This window comes from Loxodonta africana, chromosome 7 (genome assembly GCF_030014295.1).
Source record: "Loxodonta africana isolate mLoxAfr1 chromosome 7, mLoxAfr1.hap2, whole genome shotgun sequence".
Lineage (NCBI taxonomy): Eukaryota > Metazoa > Chordata > Mammalia > Proboscidea > Elephantidae > Loxodonta > Loxodonta africana.
This window is the reverse complement of record NC_087348.1, coordinates 108,722,346-108,733,238: the sequence shown is the minus strand read 5'-3', so window position 1 is coordinate 108,733,238 and position 10,893 is coordinate 108,722,346. Positions and strand designations below refer to the sequence as shown.

The 10,893-nt window shown below is 39.8% G+C and overlaps 1 protein-coding gene across 1 annotated transcript; it reads left to right on the top strand.

The window, feature by feature from the left end:
- The first annotated feature begins 1,211 nt into the window (after nucleotides 1-1,211).
- Nucleotides 1,212-10,009, top strand: LOC100668425 (tripartite motif-containing protein 43-like). Its single transcript, XM_064289533.1, has 5 exons — nucleotides 1,212-1,610; nucleotides 6,056-6,286; nucleotides 7,200-7,222; nucleotides 7,758-7,855; nucleotides 9,196-10,009. Exons 1-5 carry the CDS (start codon nucleotides 1,212-1,214, stop codon nucleotides 9,687-9,689), a joined length of 1,245 nt encoding a protein of 414 aa, XP_064145603.1. The 3' UTR covers nucleotides 9,690-10,009.
- Nucleotides 10,010-10,893: the final 884 nt, after the last annotated feature.

The window sequence follows — 10,893 nt, the reverse complement described above, 5'->3', positions numbered from 1 at the left end:
TTTCTCTGCTGCTCCACTCTTACAGCTCTTTCTCTCTGTCTCCTGGGTCTTGAAAGGATGTGCTCTACTCTTGGCTCTTTGCTTAGATATCAAGAGGGGCAGCTTGCTACTTGCCTCTTCAAGAGTAGGTTTTAATTTTGGTAAAAGGTATGAGTTCTAACTCCACTTTCAAGCAGTGTGATTTTAGTCATGATAGGATAGTTGTGACAATTGAATTAAATAATGAATGTAAAAGAGCTTAGTCAACACCTTTGCTAAGCCAGTCACCAGAAAGTTGTGTTATGATTGGTTTTCAGACCAATCAGGATCCACTCCCCTGGAGCTATAGAATGAGTCATGGTGATTCACAAGCCCATGTAGGGAAGTGACACATCAACAAAAGTGAAGTTCTTTTATGTAGGAACAAAAGGATTGATGGCAGTAGATGCATGTTGATTGGCGACCAACAAGTTTGCTATAGAAGTTGAGAGTTGCCTTTGTGCCTCAGTTTTCCATTTCTGTCATATGCAAAAAACAAAACAAAAACACTCTATCCTGCTCTACACTGAAGAGTATTTTTTTCCCATTGGATATTTTTTTAGTAAAAAAAAGTTTTTTTTTTTGTAAAAAGTGGGACCATACAATAAGTACCATTTGATAACATCTTCACATTCCGCACGTTAACAATGAATATTAAACATTTTTCTGTTATTTTTTAAATATTTTATTGTGTTTTAGATGAAAGTTTATATAGCAAATTAAGTTCCCATTTAACAATTTGCATGCAAATTGTTCCGTGACATTGGTTACAATTTTCACAAGGTCTCAGCAGTCTTATTATTTCCATTCTCTTTGTTCTGTTTCCATTGATCTAGATTCCTTGCCTTCTCACCTTTGCATTTGGATAAATGTTGATTATTTGGTCACATATACTTGATTGTGTAAGGAATTATATTATTCACAGGTGATATTGTTTACTTTATAAGGCAATCCACTATCTGGCTGAAAGGCGACCTCCAGGACTGGCTTCATTTCCAAGTTCAAAGGGTATCAGGGTGATAGTTTCTGGGGTTCCCCTTGTCTCTATCAGTCCAGGAAGTCTGGGGTTTTTTAGGAATTTGGATTTCACACAAGTGTCTTTTTGGGTTATAATCAGAGTAAAATTTTGCTTAGGCTTTTGTCTCTCCAGGGCAGAATAATAATAAACTCTTCTGATTTTCTTCCCTAGGAAAATGGATTCAGCCTTCCAGAAGGAACTCACCTGCTTCATCAGCTTGAAGTACCTTACAGATCCTGTCACCATAGGCTGTGGACACAGCTTCTGTCAGGCCTGTGTCTGCCTTTCCTGGGAAGGAGCCAAAATTCCTGCCCGTTGCCCCATATGCAGGAACACATCAGAGCAAACAGAGTTCAGAACCAATATTCTACTGAAGAATCTGGTGTCCCCTGCCAGACAAGCCAGTCTCTGCCAGTTCCTGAGCTCTGAGGAACAGATGTGTGGGACACACAAGGAGACAAAGAAGATGTTCTGCGAAGAGAGCAAGAACCTGCTCTGTTTGCTCTGCTCTAACTCTCAAGAGCACGAAGCTCACAGTCACTGTTCCATAGAATGCGCTGTTGAGGAATACCGGGTAAGCAATGTCTCTGAAAGCACTTTGAAAGCTGCAGGATAGTAGAGCTAAAAGAGTATAAGGAAGCTGGAAACCATAATGATGATTAGTCCACTCATTACTGAGAATCATGTCAGGCACTGTTCTAGACACCACAGATAAAGCTGCAAATAATTACATAAGCATGCTTGCTTTCATAGAGTTTGTTTTCCAGGAAGGGGCTGTGATTAAGATAATGATTATTATTTTGAATATGTAGTATAACGCTCAGGGCAGTCTGAAGTTCTCATTTTAAGATAGCAGAATATAGGATCAAAAAGGTTTTTATATTCAAAGTATATTTAGTAATACAGATCAAATAGTATGCTGGAAAATATTAAAGACCTAGCATCACTTGAGGAGCCCCCGTGGGGTAATCATTAAGTTCTTGACTGGTAACCAAAAGGTAGGCATTTCCAACCTACCTGCAGCTCCACAGGAAAAAAGACCTGGCATTCTGATCCCCTAAAGATTGTTTGTTGTTGTTCTTCAGTGTCATTGAGTTGGTTCCAACCCTAGGTACAGCAGAACGAAACACTGCCCTGTCCTGCACCATACTCACAATTGTTCTTATGCTTGAGCCCGTTGTTGCAACCACTGGGTCAATCCATCTCTTTGAGGATCTTCCTCTTTTTCTCTGACCCTCTACCTTACCAAGCATGATGTCCTTCTCCAGGGACTGATCCCTCCTGGTAACATGTCCAAAGTATGTGAGATGTAGTCTTGCCATCCTTGCTTCTATGGAGTATTCTGTTTGTACTTCTTCCAAGACAGATTTGTTTGTTCTTTTAGAAGTCCGTGGTATACTCAATATTCTTCTCCAACACCACAATTCAAAGGTGTCAATTCTTCTTTGGTCTTCCTTATTCATTGTTCAGCTTTTGCGTGCATATGAGGGGATTGAAAACACCATGGCTTGAGTCAGACTCACCTTAGTCTTCAAGGTGACATCTTTACTTTTTTTGCAGCACATTTGCCCAATGCAATGAGTCTTTAGATTTCTTAACCCTGCTTCTATGGGTGTTGATTGCAGATCTGAGTAAAATGAAAGCCTTGACAACTTCAATCTTTTCTCCATTTATCATGATATTGCTTGTCGGTCCAGTTGTGAGGATTTTTGTTTTCTTTGTTGAGATGTAATCCATACTGAAAGCTGTGTTCTTTGACCTTATTAGTAAGTGTTTCAAGTCCTCTTCACTTTCACCAAGCAAGGTTGTGTCATCTACATATCCCTGGTTAATCCATTTCCCTCCAATCTTGATATTCCATTCCTCTTCACAGAGTCCAGCTTCTAGGATTAATTGCTCAGCATATAGATGGAGTAGGTATGGTAAAAGGATACAGCCCTTATGCACACCTTTCCTGACTTTAAACCATGAAGTGTCACCTTGTTCTGTTTGAACCATTGCCTCTTGAGCTATATACAGGTTCCTCATGAGCACTATTAAGTGTTCTGGAATTCCCATTCTTCACAATGTTATCCATAGTTTGTTATGATACACAGAGTGGAATGCCTTTGCGTAGTCAATAAAACACAGGTAAAATCCTTCTGGTATTCTCTGCTTTCAGCCAGGATCCATTTGACAGCAGCAATGATATCCCTGGTTCCACCACCTCTTCTGAATCCTGTTGGAATTTCTGGCAGTTCCCTGTCAATGTCCTGCTGCAGCTGCTTTAGAATGATCTTCAGCAAAATTTTACTTGCATGTGGTAGTAATGATATTGTTTGAGAATTCACGCATTCGGTTGGATCACCTTTTTTGGGAATAGGCATAAATATGGATCTCTTCCAGTCACTTGGCCAGGTATCCCAATTTCTTGCCATAGATGAGTGAGCACTTACAGAACTGCATCCATTTGTTGAAACATCTCAACTGATACTCCATCAATTCCTGGAGTCTTTGTTTTTAGCCAGTGCCTTCAGTGAAGCTTGGACTTCTTCCTTCAGTACCATCAGTTCCTGATCATATGCTACCTCCTGAAATGGTTGAAAATTGACCAGTTCTTTTTGCGTGACTGTGTATTCCTTCTATCTTCCTTTGATGGTTCCTGCTTCATTTATACTTTCCCTGCAGAATTCTTCACTATTGCAACTCGAGGCCTGAATTTTTAATTCAGTTCTTTCAGCTTGAGAAATGGTGAGTGTGTTCTTCCCTTTTGGTTTTCTATCTCCAGTTCTTTGCACTTGTCATTAGAATACTTTGTCTTCATGAGCTGCCCTTTGAAATTTTCTGTTCAAGTCAATCATTTCTTCCTTTTGCTTTAGTTACTTGATATTCAAGAACAAGTTTCAGAGTCTTTTCTGACATCCATTTTGGTCTTTTCTTTCCTATCTTTTTAATGACCTTTTGCTTTCTTCATGTATATCTTTGATGTCATTCCACAACTTGTCTGGTCTTCGAGCATTAGTGTTCAACACATCAAATCTATTCTCGAGATGGTCTCTAAATTCAGGTGGAATATAACCAAGGGTTGTATTTTGGGTCTTGCTGACTTGTTCTAATTTTCTTCAGTTTCAACTTGAACTTACATATAAGCAACTGATGGTCTGTTCTGACCCCTAGCCTTGTCCTGAGTGATGATATTGAGCTTTTCCATCGTCTCTTTCCAGAGATGTAATCGATTTGATTCCTATGTATTCCATCTGGCGAAGTCCACATGCATAGTCGCCATTTATGGTAGTGAAAAAAGGTATTTGCAATGAAGAAGTCATTGGTCTTGCAAAATTCTATCATGTGTTCTCTGGCATTGTTTCTATCACCAAGGCCATATTTTGCAACTATGGATCCTTCTTTGTTTCAGCTTTCACATTCAATCACCAGTAATTATCAATGCATCCTGATTGCATGTTTGATCAATTTCAGACTGCGGAAGTTGGTGAAAATCTTCAATTTTTTTATCTTTGGCCTTAGTGGTTGGTGCGTAAATTTGAATAATAGTTGTATTAACTGGTCTTCCTTGTAGGGTTCTGTATGTTATCATCACTGACAGTGTTGTACTTCAGGACAGATCTTGAAATTTTCTTTCTGATGATGAATGCAACACTATTCCTCTGTAAATTGTCATTCCTGGCATAGTGGACCGTATGATTGTCCAATTCAAAATGGCCAATACCAGTCCATTTCAGCTTACTAATGCTAGGATATCAATGTTTATGCATTCCATTTCACTCTTGATTCCCAGTTTTCCCAGATTCATGCTTCGTACATTCCAGATTCATGCTTTGTACATTCCAGATTCCAATTATGAATGGATGTTTGCAGCTGTTTCTTCTCATTTTGAGTCGTGCCACATCAGCCAAAGAAGGTCCTAAGAAATCCTATGGGTCAGTTCTATTTTGTACTGTAGGGTCACTACAACAACAGAATCAGTAGATCCAAATTCTATAGCAAGTTGTCTATCTGAAAATTAGCCATGTTTCATAAAATTCTTATTTGTCAGTTTCCTTTGGAAGACAAAGACACTATATTTTGTCTTTCTACAGCCTGAAATTTCCCAGAATTGGTAATTATGAGGGGTAAACAGGGAAACATGATCCTTCCATTCTCCCTTAAGTACATCGATTGAACATCCCCTGTCTCTTTCCGTTCATTATGGTATGAAATCCCTAACATTTGGTTTTCTGGCACTTATTCGTGGTTCTTTTGCAGGAGAAGCTCATAAAGGAAATGAGATCTTTATGGAAAAATATTCAAAAAAATCAGAGAAATCTGAATGAGGAGAGCAAAATAACCAACCTGTGGAGAGTAAGTATGAGACTGTTTTCCCCAGAACGAGCTTGTGACATACTTCCTGGAGATTTGTTCATGATGAACTTGAGCTGAAATCATGGTGTGACAGATTCTGTGAGTGATCTACCAACAGGAAAAGTAATCCACCTCTTCAATGTAAGGCAGCATGACAGTTCAGATTTGTAAACTCTAATGTATCAGCAACTCAGAAAAGAGGATGTTTTACAAAATTAAAGAAATCGACTATGAGGCATTTCTTCAGATGTTTCAGGAAGTTTTGAAGTAAATGGAGAGGTTTTGAAGGGAGGATGGAGCCCTAGTGGCACAATGCTTAAGAGCTCAGCTGCTAAACAAAAGGTCTGCAGTTCTAATCTACCAGCTAGCTGCTCCTTGGAAACCCTATGGGCCAGTTCTACTCTGTCCTATAGGGTCGCTATGAGTCAGAACCTACTCCATGGCAGCAGGTTTGGTTTTTGGTTTTCGACGGGAGGGTGGGTTTGGCTCTTGAATGGAAAACAAATGAAGGAATGAAACTGAAAGATGATTTTATGGTTTCTGATAAATAGGAGGACATGGATTTAGGTCGAGTGTAGTTGATTGGTAGAGGATGTGAGTCAGAGAGAAACAGGTGAGGTTTAAGGGGAAGGGGGTTAACTTGCATGGCATATATGATTTAAGATATCCATGTCTTTGCAGTATCATGTGTGTCTACTGTCAGAGATTATCAGCTCTGAGTATCAGAAATTGCATCCGATTCTCCTTGAGGAAGAAAAACAACATTTAGAGGGACTGAAAAATGAAGGCAAGAAGATATTACAGCAACTGAAGAAAAGTGAAGCCACAATGGTTCAAAAGGGGAGGCACCTGAGAGAAATGTATGAGGAGCTGATGAATATGTGCCATAAATCAGATGTGGAGTTGCTCCAGGTAAGAACTGAGGACGTACCTGGAAATCACCTATAGTAGCTGAAGTTCACATCCTCGACCTCCATGAGATATTTGGTACCAAAGACATAATTTTTTTTCCTGTGATGGAAGTCGTTTTCCACCTGACTATAACAGACATAAACTGTAACTCCTATCCTAGCCATGAACAACAAAGTTTCATGGAAATATGATAGTAGATTCCCCAGGGAATACTGTATTTTTTCACCAATAATGAGTGCCTTCTACTTTGGTTCCCACCCCCGGTATTTTCGTAAGTGAGCAAAACCAATTTTTTTTTTTCCAGCAAGGAGTAAAAAATGTTGCACAGCAGCCCTTATGAAAATACCTCTCAGGAGGGTGGGGGAGAGGGAGAGGAGCCTGGTCGGCAAACAAATGTAGAAGGCACCAGTTATTTGCGTAAAAATACTGTACTCCCTTCTAAAAGTCTTCTTCTCTACCTTGCTTCTTTAAAAACCCCGAAAGGAACAACTTCCTCGTGGGCATTCCCTTTTTGTCTCCAGTTTGGCAATATGGAGACATATGTGAAGCACTAACATTTACTTCCTCCTTTTTTTCAAGTCCCAGATTTGAATTGCCCTTGCTCTGGAACACATTATCCTTTGGAGACAAGCGCTTGGAAAGACCACTTTGCCGACAGCTGGCAGTCGCACCAGTACAATCTGTACTCATATTCTCTTTATTCATTCACCTTCAGGTTTCTGAATTCATTGAGAAATCAGATTCTATCCAAGTGGTGTACTGGGATTAGAGAGGAAAGGAAAAATGGATTTACTAAAAAAATGTGCTAGTGGGTGGTTGGTACCTTTGAGAACTTGCCCAAACTTAAAGACTGAAAGAACAGAATTGCCAATTTGTGAAGAATTCTAAACTTTTCTTTGTATTCTCTTCACAGGATTTGGGAGACATTTTGACAAGGTAAGTTTGGCCTTCACTGCAGACTAGAGCTCCATGAGGGCTGTGAAAGAGATCATGGTGTTTCCAACACAGCGAGAACACAATTTAGAGAGATATTAGATATTTTCTGTGTATGCATGTTGTGTATGTCATACTGAATATGTTTTCCCGTTCCCTGTATCACAAATCAGCCTTGTTTCTTTCCTGTGACTCAGGATGGTATAGGTTGCAGGGCTCAGTGCATAAGTGGCTAGAAGATGCTACCTATGATTTTAGGTTTCAAACGCATAAACTTATTGATGTGAATGGACTAGTTTGTGTCAGGTGGTAGGTGAGAGAGGCATGTTCCTCTGAGGGGCAGGAGAAGGAAGCAGGCAGAGAATAAAGAAAGATTCTCAAAGAACAGTACAACCTCATTCCAGGATTGTAAAGGTACACAGAAATATCAGCAATGGGTTCTGCAGAAAAACATTTTCAGTTAATGCTGATGTCCTTTTTACATACTGTGATGGCCCCTTAGGCACCTGAAAGGTTAACTGAATCTTCCCCCTTGCAGGAGCAAGTCCATGCAGCTGAACATGCCCCAGCCTGTGAACCCAGTGCTCAGTGCCAGGCCCATCACTGGCCTGATAGACAGGTTCCGCCAATTCCAAGGTGAGTGTCAGCCCAGTGGTGGGACCGGATACAATGTCCTCCAATAATGGTTTCCTATGGGCAATCATTCCCTCTTTATTAATTCTTGATTTTGGGAGGAGAGCAGCCTGTGAATAGTCATATTTCCCCTATGATAATATGAAAAATATCTACATAAATGGTAGGAAAAGAGAAATGTTATTCTGGCCTGTATTAAATAGTTAATGAGAAAAAGGAAATGATCCAAAAAACGGCTCCTTGAGACCTAAAACCATTCATAGATGCAATGTCAGTCATTCAAAGAGTCATACAGAAAGACATTATCTCAGAACATTTCAATTTCAAATTAAGTGCAGTTGATTATGGTGATAAGTTCCTTGGTGCTTTACTTTTAAATATTTTAAAATATTAAAGTTTCTTAGTAACTGAATTTGGAATAATGTCAATTTTAATAAATATGATCTGAGAAACACGTGAATAAACATGAAAAAGTGATAAACAGAAAACCAGAATTTATGAGCAACAGTAAAACAAGTAGGTGGTTGAGGCAGTACGCAGAGCTCACTAATCCAGTGAGGTTAGCCCAGCAGGCAGAGAACGAGTAGGCCTGAAATGGAACCAGGTTTAAAACCCAGATCATGCTGAGTAGGAGACTCCTTCTAAGAAGGCATAAGCCAAATCCCAAAAACAAACCCAGTGTTGCCCAGTTATTTTCAGCTCCTACTGACTCTGTAGGACAGAGAACAGCCTCATATAGTTTCCAAGGGTATAAATCTTTATGAAAGCAAACAGCTGCATCTTTCTCCCTTGGAGCACCTGGGGGGTTTGTACCACTGACCTTTTGGTGAGCAGCCAAGTGCTTTAACTACTGCGCCACGAAGGCTCCTTCTAAGAAGGCATGGTTTGATTTTAATCTTAAATTTAAATCTGCTTGCTTAACTAACATAATATACCTGGCAAAGTGTTCACCATTTATTTAGGTCTAAGATTTTTTGTTTTTTGCCCTGAGAAAAAAAAAACCAAACCCAGTGCAGTAGAAATAAGTCGAATTACTGTGGACTTGGTGTCAGTGCACATGTTTCTGATTTTTAATGCGCTGTGAAAAGCAATGAGCCAGAAGTTTGCATGACCTCCCTCCTCTGTACATTCTCTGAGATTTTAGGAATTTTTTTCCATTGTGTCACTAGGTGTTTGTGTCTTCTGCACATCCACCGATACCCTTCAATCTGATATTTTCTGGCTAGTAAACTTCCCTTGTAGTGTTGGCCTGTTTTTCCAGTGACACTCTAGATCCAGTGAGTCTCTCATCCCATAGGAGTATAAAAACAGATTTTGCCTGAAATATTCTCTTTTTTCCACAGTGGAAATTTCCTTCAGTTATGAAATAAGCAGTCAGAATATCATGCTGTTTGATGACGTGAGAAGTCTGAGGCTTAGACGTGACCTTCAAGAGGCACCTTTTCCTTCTGGAAGATCTCACTACTTTGCTGCATGGGGAGACCAGGCCTTCACCTCTGGAAAATACTACTGGGAGATAGAAGTGGATAGCTCTTGGGACTGGGCTGTAGGAGTCTGTAAGGATACTTGGTTAAGGAAGGACAGCTCAAGGGTCCCGTCTGAGGACACTTTTCTTTTTTTATGTGTGAAGGAGGATAATCGTTACAATCTCTTGACCACCTCCCCAGTGCTTTCTCAGTACATAGAGAAACCTCTGGGACAGGTAGGTGTGTATGTAGATTTTGACAGTAGAAGTGTGAGTTTTGTTAATGTTGCCAAAAGTTCCCTCATATGGGCATACCCAGCTTGCTCCTTCAATTATCCCCTCAGGCCTTTCTTTTACACTGGCCACACATGATCATGGTCAAGTCATATCTGAGGGACCCCTTCCCAACTGAAGCTGATAAATAATATTTTACTGTCTTTTACGTTGTTCTCCTTTAATGGAACATTTTGCTATTGATTATGTTGGTAGTCTGAATTGAAAACTTTTGTTAGTTCAATTTTCTTTACGTTAAAATAATCTCTTGCAGCACATTATATGAAATATATGCTGTGGTTATTCATGTGTTTTATGAGCTTTGTGGCATTAGAAGCATATATAGTACCCAAAAAACCCACTGCCATTGAGTTGATTCTGACTCATAGTGACCCTATAGTACAGAGTAGAACTGCCCCATAGAGTTTCCAAGGAGCGCCTGGCAGATTCGAACTGCCGACCCTTTGGTTAACAGCCATAGCATTATGTCAGTCTGGAATATTCTTCTCCATCATCTTCATCTCGTAAACTCCTCAATTCATCCTTAGGGAAAATCTCTTTACAGAGAAATATCCCTGAATCATCAGGACCTGGACAGGTCTGTGGTTGGATGAACACATTATGTGGTCCTTTTCCTCTTTTACTGAATGAATTATGAGACAGAGGAAGTGTCTCTTATATTCACTGCCATTTCCCAAGAGGTAATACGATGTCTAAGACATAGCAGGCACTTAACAAATATCTGAGTGAATAATAAGTGAATGAGATATTTATCTTTTTTGCAACAGGGCTGACAGTGGGTTCTGCTCCATATCTTTGCTGTGGTGATTTCCAATATGCAGTATTTTCACTGAATTTCATTCAGAGAGGTAGTTCTGCAACACATGGTTCCAAAAAAAAAAAAAAAAAGATTTCTGGTTAATCATTGAGAACATTCATAAAAGTAAATGCCATAAAAAAAAAAAAAATTGTCGTTGAGTCGATTCCTACTCATAGCAACCCTATAGGACAGAGCGGAACTGCCCCAGAGAGCTTCGAAGGAGTGCCTGGTGGATTTGAACTGCCAACCTTTTGGTTAGCAGCCGTATCACTTAACCACTAAACCACCTTTTACTTTGAAAAAATTAAAGTGTTCAAAGCAGGCCCGAGCCGCCGGGAATAATGGAATAGCATCGCGGTTGTATTTTGTTGGTGTTCGGAAATGCCACAGACTATTAAAAAGACTTAGAAAATATAGGTTAAACCAACGGGATAGGGAGTACTGAGGACAACATGGAGTAAAACAGTGACATAGACCAGTGAT

Coding starts and splice junctions, on each gene's coding strand:
- LOC100668425 (XM_064289533.1), top strand. CDS start 1,212: ATGGATTCAGCCTTCCAGAAGGAACTCACCTGCTTCATCAGCTTGAAG. Junction 1,611..6,055: donor GCGCTGTTGAGGAATACCGG/GTAAGCAATGTC, acceptor ATGTCTTTGCAG/TATCATGTGTGTCTACTGTC. Junction 6,287..7,199: donor CAGATGTGGAGTTGCTCCAG/GTAAGAACTGAG, acceptor TTCTCTTCACAG/GATTTGGGAGACATTTTGAC.